This window comes from Pituophis catenifer, unplaced genomic scaffold (assembly GCF_029215685.1).
Source record: "Pituophis catenifer annectens isolate HBS135680 unplaced genomic scaffold, rPitCat1.0.hap2 SCAF_3, whole genome shotgun sequence".
Lineage (NCBI taxonomy): Eukaryota > Metazoa > Chordata > Lepidosauria > Squamata > Colubridae > Pituophis > Pituophis catenifer.
The window spans coordinates 17,237,345-17,256,406 of NW_027256883.1; the positions used below are offsets into that span (position 1 = coordinate 17,237,345).

General features: G+C 41.9%; 1 protein-coding gene across 1 annotated transcript in view; it reads right to left on the bottom strand.

Moving 5' to 3' along the window:
* The window catches only part of COL14A1 (collagen type XIV alpha 1 chain), a 143,459-nt gene that overhangs the window by 121,188 nt on the left and 3,209 nt on the right, over positions 1-19,062 (bottom strand). The window contains exons 2-5 of the mRNA XM_070942037.1: positions 18,525-18,641; positions 11,828-11,971; positions 10,743-10,862; positions 951-1,106 (exon numbers count right to left, since the gene is read on the bottom strand). Of these exons, the coding sequence (XP_070798138.1) occupies positions 951-1,106; positions 10,743-10,862; positions 11,828-11,971; positions 18,525-18,641 (537 nt within the window). The remainder of the gene's footprint in view (positions 1-950; positions 1,107-10,742; positions 10,863-11,827; positions 11,972-18,524; positions 18,642-19,062) is intronic.

Below are 19,062 nucleotides of genomic sequence, written 5' to 3' on the forward strand. Positions count from 1 at the left end.
CAATGGCTTTTGCTATAGGGGACCTGAGGCTAAAACATACGAAGAACGGTTGCAGGAACTGGGTATGTCTAGTTTAACGAAAAGGAGGACTAGGGGAGACATGATAGCAGTCTTCCAATATCTCAGGGGCTGCCACAAAGAAGAGGGAGTCAGGCTATTTTCCAAAGCACCTGAGGGTAGAACAAGAAGCAATGGGTGGAAACTAATCAAGGAGAGAAGCAATTTAGAACTAAGGACAAATTTCCTGACAGTTAGAACAATTAATCAGTGGAACAACTTGCCTCCAGAAGTTGTGAATGCTCCAACACCGGAAGTTTTTAAGAAGATGTTGGATAACCATTTATCTGAAGTGGTGTAGGGTTTCCTGCCTAAGCAGAGGGTTGGGCTAGAAGACCTCCAAGGTCCCTTCCAACTCTGTTATTCTATTCTATTCTATTATAGGCAGTCCTCTTTTATTTAGTGTACGGCATATCATACATGGATTAGCAGTATATATTAACATTTCATCTAGATTAGTAAAACACAATAAAATATGAATATTAAAAAGATCCATATTCAGATGCCAGTGTCTAGGCCATCTAACCATTGAAGTGCATTATTGTTTATATTAAAAAAATCAGTTACTAGACTGGTATATGCCCTCAGCTTACAGTCATGATGTGATCTGCTGAAACCCACCTCTGGGTACGATATTTGAGATATCACACTAGAACTTGGTTCAAATCCATCAACACATCTGGGATGACATATATACGAAGAAAAATATTTGATTAGGTCCATTAGGGTTTTCAGGAATTCCTTCCTATAGAAACACTCAAATCCATCCTTTCAGAAGGAATTTGACACTATAGCATTATGGCTCATTAAATATTCTCCCAAAAGAAGGAATCATATTAATATAAAGAGTTGAGGAAACCAAAACAGACGAACTTGGATTGTTGAAAGATTACCTATTCTTGTTTTTTCAGAATCCACGTTGAAGGCGATAACCAGATTTTCCAAGAAAAGACGCACAAGCCTGAAGTTGAATCTGCCAATACTCCAGGACCCATCAATCAAGATAACGATGTCTGCGAAGGCTGGAATTTTGCACTTAAATTGGTTTTCTGTTTAGAATAAAATAACAAGGAAGATGATTGATCAATGAATTTTATCCAGTGTAGGTTGGGCTTTCCTTTAAAAACAAGAGTTATAGAAATAGAGATCTAGCCCAGATACATATGCTAACAAGCTTAGACTAAAGAAAAAAGAAAAGAAAAGAAAATATACAGGTAGTCTTTGACTTACAACAGTTCATTTAGTGACCATTCAAAATTACAACAGCACTGAAAAAAGTGACTTATGACTGTTTTTCACAGTTACGACTTTGAAGAATCCCTATAATCATGTGATCAAAATTCAGATGTTTGGCAACAGGTTCACACTTATGATCGTTGCGGTGACCCAAGGTCACGTTTTGCAACCTTCTGACCAGCAAAGTCAATGAGGAAGCCAGATTCACTTAACAACCAGGTTACTAACTTATCAACTGCAGTGATTCACTTAACAACTGTGGCAAGAAAAGTTTTAAAATGGGGCAAAACTCACTTAACAAATGTCTCACTTAGCAGCTGAAATTTTGGGCTCACTTGTGGCCATAAGTCAATGGGTTAGCTGTACTGTGCTCTCTTTTTGATGTTTTCAGTTGTTGTGAGTCACTTTTGTGAGATGGATGGCTACACAAATCAAATAAATAAAATAAAATATAAAATATAAAATAAAATAAAATAGATGACAGTTGCCCATCTATTTTAAGTCTCACAGGGCATGTCGATATTTGATTCGGAACTTTATTTCAAAATTTATGTGATCAAACATCTGAATTAAATCAGCTTTCTCAAGATCTAGTAATGCTTGTTATCCTGTATGCCCCGCAAACCCAGCTAGTGTTTTCATATTCATTTCTTGGTATTTGCTTTTATGACAATAAAATAGCATGCCCAGCTTACATTCAACAGCAAAACTTCAAGGAGATGAGTGGTCCAGAAATGAAAGAAGGGAGGAAGAGAGGGAGGGAGGGAGGGAGGGAGAAACCATGGAATTAAACTTCATAGAATCATAAATTCATAGAGTTGGAAGGGACCTTAGTGGTCTTCTAGTCCAACCCCTACTCAAGGCAGGAGTTCTACTACCATCTTGGACAAATGATTGTCAATCTTTTCTTGAAAACTTCAAGTGATGGGGTACCCACAACTCCTGGAAACTTAATAGTTCTCACTGTCAGGAAATTCCTCCTTATTTCCACATTTCTACCCATTGCTTCTTGTCCTGCCTGCCTGTGTGGATTAATGTCCTCTTCCCTGAGGCCCCCTTCAACTAATAGAAGACTGCTATCATGTTTCCCCTCAGTCTTTTCTTCTTTAAACTAAACATACCTAATTCCTTTAGCCATGCTTGGTAGATTTTAACCTCCAGACACCTTATCATCTCTGTTGTTCTTCCCTGCAGTCTTTCTAGGGCTACTGTTGATAAAAGCTCTGTTGACATCCATCCCCTATAGCAGTGATGGCTAACCTTTTTGCTGTTGTGTGCCAAAAGTGGGGGGAGCACAGAGGATGTGCGCGCACGTGCCCACATCCATAATTCTATGCACCCCATGCGTGCGCACGTGACCCCCACGCTCCCCCCGATTTTGGCATGGTGGGCCCAGTAGATCCATTTTTTGCTCTCCCCAGGCTCCAGAGCCACTCTGGGAGCATGAGGAGGGGGACAATGGCCTTCCCCACCGCACCGGAGGTCCTCCGGAGGCCGGAAATGGCCCGTTTGCTGACTTCCGGTCCCACCATTTTCACCCTCCCCAGGCTCCTAGAAAGGCTCTGGAGCCTGGGGAGAGTGAAAAACGGGCCTTCCCCATCCACCCCCCAGGCCCTCCGGAGGCAGGAAAAGCTGGAGCTGAGTTTGTGTGCCCACCGATATGGCTCCGCCTGCCAGTTTGCCATCACAGCCCTATAGGAAGAATTCCAAATAGGGGTGAAAATCTGTTTACAGATTGAATGTTTAATACGCCTAGGAAACTACTGCAATTTGTCCCATATATTTCAAGTCTGAAATTTTGGTCAGCAGCAAATAATGCTGTAGAAGAAGTAGTGTCTTGTTGGTTTGTGTTGCATGGGACACTTTAAGTGGACATTGGAGGGAATGGCTGGCATAGCACATCTCCAAGTGCCTGGTCTCCCAACACAGTGACTAGATATCAAAACTAGATAACAAAAAGGACCAATAATACCATGTTTTCCCCAAAATAAGACCAGGTCTTATATTAATTTTTGCTCCAAAAGATGCATTATGGCTTATTTTCTGGTTAGGTCTTATTTTGAGGGAAATACAGTACTAAACGCCTCCATCTGGTTGACTATCTTAACTGGGGCTTATTTTTGGGATAAGGGCTTATATTACGAGCATCCATAAAAATCATGCTAGGGCTTATTTTCCGGTTGGGTCTTATTTTTGGGGAAACAGGGTAGGTAACAGAATAAGAAGCTTTCACCTATTGAAAAATGCAGGAATGCTTGTTTTTTGCTCTTTCTCAATTCAAGCTGGAGGAGTTATTGATCAGCAGAGAAACATAAATATGTCTGATTCCTGTAGCATCCTAAGATCTTGCATACAGAATAAGAACAACCTAATCAAGACCTGCATTGTTTTAATTCTGAAACCATAAGGCTTGGATAAAAATCTGAATGGGCAATCTAGAACAGTTCTAGGTCAGCCTTCCCCAACCAACTGCCACAATTCCCAGATATTGGGAGCTAGGTGGGAACCACGGGAGTTCAAAGCAAAGAATCTGGAAGATACCTGGTTAGGAAAGACTTCTCTAAAGTTGTAAAGCCGGCTCGCTTCTTGTACTTCTAACTTTATTTTCTTATCTATCATGGCCCTGCCAATAAAAATCCTTCTAAATGATCTGATGTGTCTCTATTTTTGGTCATAATTAAAAGCAAAGCTTTTCTTGGAACATAAGCCAGGCCTGCGTTTTGCAAATGTTGCTTCCTGTGTGCTGTTGTTTTGATTAACAATTCCCTTTCCCAAATTTCGGTTAAATTTCTGTTCTGTTAGCAGTGAATGTTCTATGTCGCTTTAATCATCCATATTTGGAAAAAAGAGGATTCCTTAACATGAAGAAAAACAGCTGAAAGCTTTTGAGTTCTTAGAGTCAAGCTAGATTTGTGGTGAAAATTCCACAACTAAATATTATGTGTGCGTGTGTCAGTCTGTCTGTCTGTCTGTGTATTTAAGAAAAATATTCTTTCTCTACAAATGCCTCTCCTGAGTTTTTAAAATGCAATAGCTTTGGGGATAGATCTGCCTTTATAATGATTGAAATCCTGAGTGATGTCTTCCATTGCTTTTGTCCTGACCGATGGGTGGAGGAGACAATTAAGAACAATTTGGCACTTTGCTACCTGACAACATGGTACATCAGCTCCTGGAGGGGAGAAAGGAAGACAGGATTTGCAAACCAGTAGAGAAAATTAAGGGAAAGGGGGGAAAGCATGAAGTCACTGGACCTCACCTACCTAATACAACAAAGGTTGCCCTCTGGGAAAGTTGAAGCTTCTAGAGCTTTTGATTTCATTACTGGGGGCGGGGAACACCGCTAATCTTTAATTTGCACACCTTAAGTCTGGATTAATGTGTCTTCGGGGTGGATTTCTTATTATCTGAGGGAAAAAAATCTAAGATTTTTTTTTCAGATAACAAGAAATCCACACCGAAGATACATTAATCCGGACTTAAGGTGTGCAAATTAAAGATTAGTGAAGCATTCCAGAGCTACTGTCATCCACTTGCATAGAAAGGCTCTTTATTTAAAAAATAATAATAATAACGATTGAATTAGGGAAGAGTTATCTTACATCCCAGTCACAGACATTTATGAGGATGTGCCAAAATGGAATTTAAAAAATTCAACAATGTCCCCTCTCCGTTATTTTTATTTTTATAGGAATAACAGATGTACTGGCATTGATAATCTTATCTAGTTGGGTAATGAAATCTCTGTAAGCAAACAACCAAGCTCAGAGAGCATCAAGGACTCCAGATGGACGGATGGACAGATAGGATAGATCAGGGGTCTGCAACAGGGGTGGGATCTAAAAAATTTTACTACAGGTTCTGTGGGCGTGGCTTATTTTGTGGGCGTAGCTTGATGGTCATGTGACAATTATTTAGGATTTAGCAGAGGTACTGGTCTACCAGGCTTTTAATTGCTTGCAGAGCTGTACCGATCTACCCATTTATTTTTTGCTGGCACTGGTCTACCCATTTATTTTTGCAGGTACTGATCTACCCATTTATTTTTGCAGGCACCGGTATACTCATTTGTTTTCTTTTAACACTGATCACCTGTAGGGCGGCCCTTTGAAGCCCCACGGCAAGAGTTTAAACAGCTTTTTTCCCTCTAGCCATCAGCTGGGACTCAGGAGGCAGCAATAGATTGGGGGTGGGGCCAAATAAAAGGTAAGAATAACACGGGGGTGGGGGGCAGGGTGTTGGGGGGTGGGGGTGGGGGGCAGGGCGGGGGGCAGGGGGTAGAACCAGTTTGGTGACATCATATTGTCACCACTACCAGCTCAGCGGAACCGGGCGGACCGGGAGGAACCCACCACTGGTCTGCAACCTTAAATACTCAAAGAGCCATTTGGACCATTTCCCACAGAAAAGAAAAACACCAGGAGCCACAAAACCCTTCCCGTGCCTGATTATTTCTTGAGCGGCCACAAAACTAACATATGTAATTGACTTAAATGTTTTGTTTTCTTCTGAAACTTTTCTTTTCTTGGATTTACCCATGGTTGGCCTTTCGGGAGTTGAAAAGCTCAATAAATCGCATGCCGGCGGGTGTCGCACATTGGTGGTTGTGACACATATTTTGAGTGACGGGGAGCCACAGCAGAGGGGTGAAAAAGCCACATGCGGCTCCAGAGCCACAGGTTGCTGACCCCTGGGATAGAGGGATGGATCATGGTTGTATGTATGTTTGTGAGAAAATTGCATTCAAGATGGAACAGGTTTAGTAAAACCTTGAATTTTTTCCACTGGTAGTAATCTTAAATGTTCTTATTTATCTTTTTGCCTAGTTCTATCTATCATTCCCCTAAATTCAAGAATATTTTTTTTGATAGAATGGTACATCTCTGTTTGACAACCTTTGTTTCTACTTCCAAGGGAAAAGAAATCCTGCCCAATGCAAGGAACTAACCAGTTAGTTGATCTCACATACCAGTGATGGCTAACCTTTTCCGGACTGAGAGCCCAAAGTGCGCAAATGCGTGTGCCCAAACCCCCAAAAAGCAATGTGCGCACGGCCTCTGTGCATGCGCCCCGCCCCCACACATCCGCATACGGTCCCCATGCATGTGCCTCACTCCCTCTGCATGCCCGCACGGCCCCCACGCACGTACCCTGCCCCCACGCATGCATGCATGGCCCCCACACATGTGTGCCACCCCCCGCACATGCATGGTAGAGACCTGATGACCAGCTGGCCAGTGGGAGGCATGTGCGCATGCACAGCGGAGCTGAACTGGGGCGACAGCTCACGTGCTCACAGAGAGGGCCTGCGTGCCCCCTTTGGCATGTGTGCCATAGGTTCGCCATCACGGTTATATACCCTTCTCTTCCCCTGCCCCAATTCAAATTCCTGGCAAGGGATAGTAAAGCAGGTAGTGTCAAAACGATGGCAGATTATTTTGGCTTTAAGAGTCTCAGAATTCATCACATCACTGACCTTCCGAGAAAAAGCTAAACTGCATCTCTTCGTGTTTATAAAGGAGACATATTACACTATTTACATTCACCTTGTTCGTTCATGCTGATCTGATTTCTTTTTAAGAACAAAGGTGAGGAACATCAACACTTAGTCTCCCTCCCTGTAGTCTGACAGCTCAAGGGACTTCATGATGTGCCGAGAAATTAATTAAGCCTGACAACATTCTTGTGAGACAAGTATTACCATGCACTTAAACACAATAGTGAACTGACCTCAGGGATTTAGCTGATCGTTCTAAGCTGGCAACCAAAATTAAGTACTCAGTTTAGACAAATGTTTGAAAAGAGAGATGCATGTTGTTCCCTTTCCCTTCGTTTATGTCACTAAGGAGAAAAATTAATTAACAGAGGGCGGGCCATATATATGTCTCTATCATGCTAAATTATATTTTTGTAATTGGTATATTATATTGGACTTATTTTATGGTTATGTAAACATCCTACATTGTGAGGGAAGCCCCACCCTGTAGAAGAATGAAATATTTTGAGGAATATTAAAAAAAGGCAGAATATTATATTTCCCTAAATGAGAAATGGAGAAACATGTTTTTTTTAAGAGGCAGAAAGCAGACTCAGTCTTTCTTAACAGCCCCCCTCCTACCCCAGCAGATATTTTGTGCCATTAAGAAAGACTGGGCCAACCTATCTACAAAACAAAAGACCTTCAGTTTTAGAGTGATGGGGTTAAGAACAGGACATGATCCTTCAGGACATAATAGGATTAACCCACTACCGTTTAGCAGAATTGCACAATCTCCTCAGGGCATTTCAGACATGGCACAATCCCCTCCTAGCGGCCTCTCTGAAACTTATAAAAATCGATGTACTCATCAAACCAATTGTAAGCTGCACCAGAACCATGTGCTTGGTGGTTCTGTTCATCATTAAACCATCTTTCCAATCCAACTAGCCTCCATGTTTCCAGTGTCTTTCTCTCATCTTGAAACTGAATCAGATGGATATTTCTTCCAACAATTGTAAGTCACTGCATTACAATATCCATCTGGTTCTGTCTCAAAATGACCGGAAATGATCACTGCCAGTTGCAAAAAATAGGAAATTTGGGTTACCTGAAACTTTAGGAAGCAGGTTACCCCCTTTTACTGAAGTGAAGGAGGCTTTTGGAAATCTTTCAGAAATCTTACTGAAGTAAAGGAGGCTTTTAGACAGAAAAAGACGACAGAATGAAACTTGCTCGCACTTGTTCTGCATGTCATAAAAGTTTACTGATGAGAATCTAATTGCTTTGGAACGGTAGATTATTAAACGGGGAGGGGGGAGATCAATTCTAAAATAGCACAGAGATTTCTCGTGGGCTACTTAAGTACAAAGCATAGTTCAATATAAACAGATTTTATTCTGGCATTCCATCATCCTTGACAAGTCTGGCTTGCTCCATTAACAGTGACATCATTCCCATCCTCAGATTACAGGTGCCTGCTTGCACGAGATAAAGAATTCAGGAAGCATTTCCTCAAGTACACTTATGTGCACATCCCAGAATGAAGGGCAATTACAATCCTAACCCAACTATCTCCAACATAGTGCCCTCCACTTCCACACAAGATTTGACCATGCTGGCTGGAGATTCTGTAAGTTCAGGTTTTGTATGAGAAGATCAGGCAGAGCCTAAGGGTGGAGTCAAGAGAGGATTCAGCCTAGAATTGTTACATGTCCAAAAACATTCCAGGTCCAATCCCCCTTGAATTCCATTCATCTAGTCCCAAAGGTGCTTTTTCAGACAACCATGATCTGGATGACTGAGAATCTCTACAGACTTTTAGCTGTACAATTTGGGATGAACACCCTTTGAATGGTAGAAATGGATTTCCAGTAGGTTAAAAGCACAAGGATGGAGGTTTAAGATGAACATCAGGAGGAATTGACTGACTATATGATCTGACAGCTAGCAGAATAAGCTGCCACATGAAATAGGGAGCTCTCTTCCTTGCTACAGATTTTCAAACAGAGACTGGATGGTCAACTGTGAGAGGGATTTTGGAGTCCTAGTGGACAACCATTTAAATACGATCCAGCAGTGTGTAGCAGCTGCCAAAAAAGCCAACACAGTTCTAGGCGGCATAAACAGAGGGATAGAATCAAGATCATGTGAAGTATTAATACCACTTTATAATGCCTTGGTAAAGCCACACTTGGAATATTGCATTCAGTTTTGGTCGCCATGATGTAAAAAAGATGTGGAGACTCTAGAAAGAGTGCAGAGAAGAGCAACAAAGATGATTAGGGGACTGAAGGCTAAAACATATGAAGAACAGTTGCAGGAACTGGGTATGTCTAGTTTAATGAAAAGAAGGACTAGGGGAGACTTGATAGCAGTCTTCCAATATCTCAGGGGCTGCCACAATGAAGAGGAGGTCATCCTATTCTCCAAAGTACCTGAGGGTAGGACAAGAAGCAATGGGTGGAAACTAATCAAGGAGAGAAGCAATTTAGAACTAAGGAGAAATTTCCTGACAGTTAGAACAATTAATCAGTGGAACAACTTGCCTCCAGAAGTTGTGAATGCTCCAACACTAGAAGTTTTTAAGAAGATTTTGGATAACTATTTGTCTGAAGTGGTGTAGGGTTTCTTGCCTAAGCAGGGGGTTGGACTAGTCCCTTCCAACTCTGTTATTCTATTCTATTCTAAGTGTTAGAGATGGTGCAGGATACTGTTTCTCAACCTTAGCAATTTACAGTCTGTGGATTTCAACTCCCAGAATTCCCCAGATAGCAGAAGTTGTTGAGGTTGAAAAACATTTGATTTAGGACAAATGTTTTTCAACCTCAAAAACTTCTGCTGTCTGGGGAATCATTTCCCAACCTTGTCAACTTGAAGATGTCTGGACTTCAACTTCCAGAATTTCCCAGCCGGCATCATCTTAAAGTTGACAAGGTTGGGAAGCAGTGACCTAGGTTATCCTTCAGTAAGAAATAGATTCTCCATCTCTATAATTTTGTCATCTTAAATTTACAGACCATCACACGTACAGTCCAAGAAATTCTAAAGACAATTTCTTCAAATCTTCTGCTGAGGAATGAGAAATTCTTCAACAATTTCTTCAACAGCATGAGACCCCTGACCTTATTACTTGAAAAAGTGGCATGGAGAAATTTACTCATCAATTTTCTAGTTGAGTTTTAATGGAAAATAGGAAGCTGCAAGGGGGATCCAGGTAACTGGAGAGACCACTGAAGAATGAGAGACGGCAGGTTTGCACAACTTTGGTAGCCTCGTAACTAAATTAGGACCAAAGGACTAAAGTCCACCCGAGATGCTGTTATGAAATTCCTATCTCTGAAAGGCTTTCTAAAAGCAAATTCACTTTTATAAAATGGAATGGGAACAGAAAGACAAATCCAAGACAATCACAACAAAGAAGCGATTAGAGCAAGGGGAGGGTTCTTCTTACCTTTACTATGAGTTCGCAACGGGATCTGCATACATAGATCGCTTCTGATGACATCAGGGTCAGTGGGCGGAACCTCCCGCCAGTTTTACTACCAGTTCTATAGAACTGATCCAAACCGGATGCAACCCACCACTGATTGAAGCACTGGTGAAATCCATTTTTTTTTATTACCGGTTCTGTGGCGTGGCTTGATGGGCTTGGTGTGGCTTGGTGGACGTGGCTTGGTGGGCGTGGCAGGGGAAGGATATTGCAAAATCCCCATTCCCTCCCCACTCCTGGGGGAAGGATACTGCAAAATCTCCATTCCCACCCCACTCCAGGGGAAGGATACTGCAAAATCCCCATTCCCTCCCCATTCTGGGGACAGCCAGAGGTGGTATTTGCCGGTTCTCCGAACTGCTCAAAATTTCTGCTACCGGTTCTCCAGAACCTGTCAGAACCTGCTGGATTTCATTCCTGGATTAAAGGCAAAAATGTCACCATTAAGTCACCCCTACACCTCTTTTGATAAATTCTCACCTTCTGGTTTTGGAAGGGGCATCAATTCTGTATCCTCTGTTGGCACAGCAGGCTTCAGTTTGCCCACCTCTTTCGGTTTGGGTTTGCCTGAAGTGTCCTTCTTTTTCTCTAGATCTTTAACTGCAAAACAAGAAGTGCAATTAGTTTTTTTTAAAAAAACAGGATAATGATTTGTTATCTCTATTGGCTTCTCAAGATGGCCATGCTTCTGCAGGTAGCCCTCAACTTGCAACCAGAATTAAAATCAGAGTTTCCATTGCTAAGCAAGATTGTTAAGTGAGTCACATGTGATCTAGAACCAGAAGCAACCTAGATCTAAGAAGAAATTTCCTGAGAGTTAGAACAATTAATCAGTGGAACAACTTGCCTCCAGATGTTGTGGGTTCTCCAACACTGGAAGCTTTTAAAAAGAGATTGGGCAGCCATTTGTCTGAAATGGTATAGGATTTCCTGCTTAAGTAGGGTTTGGACTAGAAGACCTCCAAGGTCCCTTCCAACTCTGTTATTCTATTCCCGTGATGGCGAACCTTATGGCACACATGCCAGAGGTGGCATGCAGGGCCCTCTCTGTAGGCACGCATGCAGTCACCAGAAGCTGCTGTTCTGGTTTCTGCCACGCATATGCATGTCGGCCAGCTGGTCTTTGGGGGCACCAAATCGCCAGAAAACGGCCTGAAAATAGCCTGAAAACAGCCAAAAACTAGACTGTTTTTCAGGCCATTTTTGAGCCATTTATCAGGCCATTTTCCAGCCATTCTTCTGGCTGTTTTCCAGCCGTTTTTCCAGTAGTTTTCAGGCCATTTTTGGCCTGTTTTCAAGGCCAAAAACAGCCCAAAAAACTGCCTGAAAACAGCCCTGAAAATGGCCTGAAAATGCCCAGAAAGTGGCCTGGAAATGGCCAAAAAACAGCTAAAAACCAGGCATGTGCATGCCAGCCAGCTGGTCTTCAGGTGTCCGGCGCTCCTGCGCACATACATGCATGCGTATTCCAGTTTGGGCACTTGGTGCCGAAAAGATTCGCCATCACTGCCCTACCCATATAAGCCCAGTCTTGTGAAGCAGGCAGACCGAAAGAGAGGACATACTTCGGAACTGGCCTTGCGCTGCTTTGCTCTCCTGATCTTGAGCAAAGGCCACTATCTGAACGATGTAACTCTGATCGGGGATAAGACCTTGGATAATCGCCTTGTTTGCATTGTTCTGAAGCATCAGCTCATTTGTCTTCCCTCCTGCAAAAGAGAAACACGATCAGCATTGCACTTTCCATTTCATTATAACAGTATCAAGTATAACCTTTTCGTTTACATACATGTGCAAGATAAGGCCATGAAGTTGCCAAATTCTAATTATTCCTTCATTTCTAGTCCTCCCTAAGGAAGGTTTCTTGGACTTCTTTCTTATCCTTCCTCCTTAAATTCCTAAGGGAAGTCATGAAAGGACCTGGCTAGGATATTTAAGTGGGCGTCTAATGAAATACAATCATTGCACGAAGTCACTCTTTTGGCATACCCTGACATGATCTAGCTTTCGGTCATGTTTCTACATGGGGAATTACCTCCCCTTAATCATTTAGCCTTTCAGGCAACTATGCAAGCATGCCTGAGCATTGGGATTTCTGCCTACAAGGCCATTACAGTAAGATGTCTTCTTCAAGCCAAGTTCAATTTCTGGTGACTTTACTGACATATTTACGTAGCTTCCTCTGTAACAACACAGGAAACAGGTTGAGATTTCTTTCTTCCAGGATGATTTTTTCTTTTATTTCCTAGTGTAATCTGTACTCTGGGGTCCCAAGGGGTTTCCCTTACAAATATTAACGAGGCTTAACCCTGCTTAGCTTCCAAGTGCATGCAGGCTCACCAAGAGATACCATCCATTAGGGTATTGGCCACCCAGAGTCACTTGACAGTGAAATGAGAAGCAAATGAAGAGAGGAGAGGAGAGGAGAGGAGAGAAGAGAAGAGAAGAGAAGAGAAGAGAAGAGAAGAGAAGAGAAGAGAAGAGAAGAGAAGAGAAGAGAAGAGAAGAGAAGAGAAGAGAAGAGAAGAGAAGAAAGAGGGAGGGAGGGAGGGAGGGAAGGAAGGAAGGAAGGAAGGAAGGAAGGAAGGAAGGACAGTGAAATGAGAAGAGAAGAGAAGAGAAGAGAAGAGAAGAGAAGAGAAGAGAAGAGAAGAGAAGAGAAGAGAAGAGAAGAAAAGAGAAGAGAAGAGAAGGAAGGAGGGAAGGAAGGAAGGACAGTGAAATGAGAAGAGAAAAGAAGAGAAGGAAGAGGGAAGGAAGGGAGGAAGGAAGGAGGGAAAGAAGGAAGGATAGTGAAATGAGAAGCAAATGAAGAGACGAGACGAGATGAGACAAGACAACAAGAGAAGAGAGAGGGAGGGAGGGAAGGAAGGAAGGAAGGAAGAAGAAGAAAGAAAGAAAGAAAGGGGAAGGGGAAGGGGAAGGAAGGAAAGGAAAGGAAAGGAAAGGAAAGGAAAGGAAAGGAAAGGAAAGGAAAGGAAAGGAAAGGAAAGGAAAGGAAAGGAAAGGAAAGGAGTTATTCTGCAAATGATAGAGTAGTATACCTGATTTTGGGACCACTCCCCAACAAATTAGTAACTTCATGTAGAAACATAACACACTAAGAACAAAATCTCTTAGGGGTGAGTTCAAACATGATCCTTCCATTTGCATTTGGAAGGATTTGTTTATTTTGTGAGCAGCACTTCATCCTGTAATCCCAGAACAATGTATACTTTTATTTATTATATTAATTTATCTAGTCTCCCATCTCAAATTCATGATTCTGGGCAGCTTGCATGCAATTAAAACAATATAAAAATACCAAAACAATCTAAGAATAATAAAACAATATTATAATACCATGCAACAACAATTTAAGGCACCACAATAAAAACCGTTAGTGCATGGTACTCGAAGGGCTTACTACGTGTTGTATTTATAGTGACTGAGTTTAGCCACTGTTTTCTTAACTACAATTTGCTGAATAAGCCACAACTGGAAGGTTTGCTAGGCATCTGCTACGAAATCCATGCAGGATTTTTTAGAAACTTGCAGAAGTTTCTAAAATGTGCAGGAAACAATTCCGTATCTAGAGAAAGAAGCTTTTAAAAATATTTTCTTAGTTTGGGGAAAAAAATCTTCAACGAATTCCAGTTGGGATGCACAATAACCTATTAAAAAGTGAATGTAAAATTAAAATTGGTAATGATAGCCCATATGTAGAACTTTTATTGTACAGTATATTTTCAAAACTGTTTCTTTTGGTTGTTATCTTATAATCTGTTCCATCTTTTCTGTTATAACTGTTTTATTACTTCCATCTGCTTTATTTGTCCCCTGAGCTCACAGAAACCAACATCTCATTAATAACCAAACATCTTTTAATCATTACATCAGAAGGAGACAATTTTGGTCACTGAAGAAAAACAGACACCACAGAACAGAGCTGAATTAAAAACGGATTAGGTAGATCATCTACATGGGTGAGAGGAGGATTACCTGAGAGATCAATTTTGGGCTGCTGAAAAACTTTTAAAGGCTTTTCAGTGAAGAAAAGCACTTCCCACCCCACACCATCTGTTTCCTATAAACAGGATTTATTCAAAGATACACCTGATGGGGAAATACACTTCTTGTTCAATGGAAGTTCTGCTTCCTTCCCAAAACACTGATGGTATTACCTAGTCAGGTAATGAAATGTCTGCAAGGAAATTTCAGAAAGCACCAAGGACCTCATAGTTCAACCCTGAGCTGATGGAAAACTAAATTCTTCATTGTCAATAAGAAGACAGGGTGAGGATAACCTTTTTATCTCTCATTGATGTTTTAGGTGCTATTCTTCAGAAATTGGGCAAGGCTCTGGTAAACTACAGTAGTGGCCAAAATTGTGGAAACCTTTTGGGAAAAGTATATTTTTGAGGTTTGATGGCTAATAACACCTTTTTTTTTTTTTTGTGAGTTTCAAGATAATCATATTCCACTGCTGGAATAGCCTGAGAATAGCCCAGAGCTTAACCCAATTGAAAATCTATGGAGCCGACTAAAGAAAGTTGTTAGTCAGAAGCCACCCAGCAATAAAACCCAGTTAATAGAAGCAATCCTTCAATCTTGGTTTCACATTAGAACAGCTGCAGAACTAAAAGACTGGGTTCACTCCATGGGAAGATGTTGTAAGGCCATAATTCATGCTAAAGGTTACCCAACTAAATATTAACTGACATGGTGATCATTTTTGTATATCTCGTTTTTTCTACGTGTTTCGCTTTTCTTCGTTATACTGCAACAGCTATTCTAATAGCAAATCCTCCATAAAAGTTATTGCATTACATTCTTGATTAAATTATCTTTCCATTGAGATATAATTTTATGGTACTACTCCAAAAAAAAAAAGTGGTGTTATTAGCTAGTTTTAGAAAATACACTTTTCCCAAAAGGTTTCCACAATTTTGGCCACTACTGTAGATAGAAGAATAATTAAAAGTGTTTATTATAATAATTGCATTGCCCATGCTTTTCATAACTTTCTCCTGTCACCTTCAGAAGAACAGCTCAGTAATACAGGTAGTCCTCAACTTACAACAGTTCACTGAGTAACTGTTTAAAGTTACAACGGCACTGAAAAAGTGACATGACAGTTTTTGCAGCATCCCCCATGGTCAATTCACTGAATGTTAATTCCGACATTTGGCAACTGATTCATATTTATGACAGTTGCAGTTTCCCAGGGTCATGCAATCAACCCTTTGCAACAGTGGTGGGTTTCAAAATTTTTTACTACCGGTTCTGTGGGTGTGGCTTGGTGGACCTGGTATGGCTTGGTGGGCGTGGCTTGGTGGGCATGGCAGGGGAAGGATACTGTAAAATCTCCATTCCCTCCCCACTCCAGGGGAAGGTTACTGCAAAATCCCCATTTCCTCCCAATCAGCTGGGACTCGGAAGGCAGAGAATAGATGGGGGCAGGGCCAGCCAGAGGTTGTATTTACCGGTTCTCCAAACTACTCAAAATTTCCGCTACCGGTTCGCCAGAACTGGTCAGAACCTGTTGAAACCCATCTCTGTTTAGAAGCCTTGAAAAGGTTAACAACATTTTTAAAAATAGCTAAGGATGACATTCAAGTCATACTTATGGCATTCAAGTCATACTCTACAGAGTATTTGCTTTGATAAGAAAAAGTAATTATGAAATCTAACCAGTTCTTCTTGGTGAGCTGTTACAGCTAGTCTTCAAGTTACAACCATAATGGAGACTGTCCACTATGATCATAAGTCTTAAAAGTTGTAAAATAGGTCAGTGGGTGGGTTTCAAATTTTTTTACTACTGGTTCTATGGGTGTGGCTTGGCAGGCGTGGCATGACTTGGTGGGCGTGGCTTGGTGGGTATGGCAAGGGAAGGATACTGTAAAATCTCCATTCCCTCCCCAATCCAGGGGAAGGATACTGCAAAATCCCCATTCCTTCCCCAATCCAGGAGAAGGATACTGCAAAATCCCCATTCCCTCCCCACTCTAGGGGAAGGTTACTGCAAAATCCTCATTTACTCCCAATCAGCTGGGACTCAGGAGGCAGAGAATAGTTGGGGGTGGGGCCAGCCAGATGTGGTATTTACCGGTTCTCCGAACTACTCAAAATTTCCACTACTGGTTCCCCAGAACTGGTCAGAACCTGCTGAAACCCACCTCTGAAATAGGTCCATCATGTTACCAACCCAATTTTATGACTTTTTTTTTTTGCAGTGGTCGATAAGCGAACATGGCGGTCGCTAAGCGAATGTGATGGACATTATGCAAACCCATTGTTTGCAATGGCATGGTTTTTTCTAAATACCAAGTGTAAGCGTTGGTTTTCAGCAAAACTGTTGTAAAACACAGTCACGTGATCGTGGGGCATTACAAATGGCTGTAAATGCGCATTGCTGAGCAACCAAACTGCAGTCATGTAACCATGGGGGAACTATTGAAATTTCAGATCTGGGCCATAAATTCCCTTTTTCAGGTCAGTCATAACTTGAAAACTACCTGTACGCTTTAAGCTTAAGATGCTTCAGCCGAAGCAGTGGATCTGAGTAAAATTGGAAAGATAGAAAGCGCTGTTCACACAAAAATAATAGGGTGACCTTGTCAGTTTCTAAGGAACTTTGGGAAGCCCAAAAGACTTATTCTACAAGCTATCCTGTTACCCTCGAGCTACATGTTGGGTGCAATCCAAGTTGCATTTAGTTTCAATAGTCAACATCGTTGTGGCCCTCCAGCTACCGTCGGAGCTCCGCTGGCAGGCCACAACGAATACATTTTCAGGTGCGGAAAAAATAGATCCACACACGAAGGTCTAATTAAACTGATTTATTGCTAATCATGCTATGCACAAGAATGAGTGGTGCGGTGGCCTAGAGGTGGAGCTCTCGCCCCACAATCAGGAGGCTGTGAGTTCGATCCTAGGTAGCGGCAGATATTTGTCTCTCTGGGCATGTTGAGGATATATCTGCTGAATATAAGTCCACACTGGAGACAGGAAAGGCATCTGGCCAGTAAACACTCAGCTCCATTCAGTTTGCCCAGACTCCACTCCGCAAGGGATTATGGGGTCGTTAAAAGAAGATGATGCTAATGCACAAGAATGTTCTCAGATAACGGTTAACGCTTGCTTTGGGTTAGTCTGGACTTGACTTAGTCCACTTGTGGCTTTGTCAAGATTCTACGCCAGTGATGGTGAACCTTTTCAGCAAGCGCGCGGGCGGCACCAAATGCTGAAAAGGGAGCATGTCACGTGCTCATCAGGGCCGTGACCAGGAAGAGGAGCTGCCCATGGGGCATCCGCACACCGGATAAGGTACTTCCGGTTTCCAACAAGTCTTCCGGTTACTGCCGTGCATGCATACATGGCGATCAGCTGGTTGGCATGCATACTCATGCCAGAAAATGGAAGACCAGCTCTTCCAGTTTCCAGCACTGCAACACGCACAAAGGCCAGCTGATCATCGCGTGCGCATGCGCACCACAAACCCGGAAGAGGAACAGGTGATGCTGCACGTGCCAGGCGACATGGCTCCGCATGCCACTTTGGGCATGCGTGCTATAGATTCGCCATCATGGTTCTAGGCTAATCCAGGGGTGAAATGCCCCCGGTTCGGACCGGATCGTCCGATCCGGTAGCGATGGCGGCAGGTGGTTCGGAGAACCGGTAGCAAAAATTCCTGCGCCTCCCCCCCCCCCACCATGCCCAGATGAGCTGCACGATCATCAGAGGCTTTTTAAAAAAACTTTTCAAAGCATTTTTTCTATAACCTCTTCCAACGAAAAAATGCTTTAAAAAAAAAAAGCCTCTGATGATTGCGCGGCTCAGCTGGGATCGTCAGAGGCTTTTCAAAGCATTTTTTTTCTGCAACCTCTTGGCTGAAGAGGTGGTAAAAAATGCTTTGAAAAGTCTCTGACGATCCCAGCTGAGTTGCCTGATTGGCAGAGGCTTTTCAAAGCATTAGAAAAAATGCTTTGAAAAGTTAAAAAAAAAAGTTGGCCACGCCCACCCAGTCATATTACGCCCCCCCCACACACACACACACCAAGCCACAGAACCGGTAGTAACAAATTTTACATTTCACCCCTGGGCTAATCCCTCTTTTAACTCCGCCCCCAGATTCTGTCACTCCTTCTCTGACATATACCCAGTTTCTATGGGTGTAACACAACGGGGTGTGCTGTTTTGTTCCCTCCTTGAAGTATACATTTAGGCCAGGTGTGAATTTTGGTATTCAGGTGGAAAAATCCCTTCCCCAATTCTCCTTACCTGAACTAGGAGTGATGAGAAGTTTATATCCTTCAAACCTCCCTTTGGGGCCTTTCCATGAAATCTGAATACTGTCAGGACCAATAACAGTATATCTTAATCTTGATGGTGGAGCCACTGAAAGGGAATTTTTTTTAATAAATTAATATGGCTTATCATATTTCATTTAAAAATGTAGAACCTACAGGCATTCCAATTCATCATACTTTTTTTTAGACAAAGCAAAGGATAACGAATATCAAAAGTGTCATATCATCTGAACTTCTAACATGATATGATATTATTTATTTATTTATTTATTTTATTGAATTTCTATACCGCCCTACTCCCGAAGGACTCAGGGCAGTGAACAGCCATAAAATAAAACACATACATATACAAAATTTAAAATAGAATAAAATGAATTAAATAAATTTGGCTGAATTAATACCCATAATTTAAAATACCCATATTTTAAAATACATTAAAATTTAAAATTTGCACTTAAAAGGGAGAAGATTTAGGCGAGGCCAGCTTGATGAAATAACAGAGTCTTCAG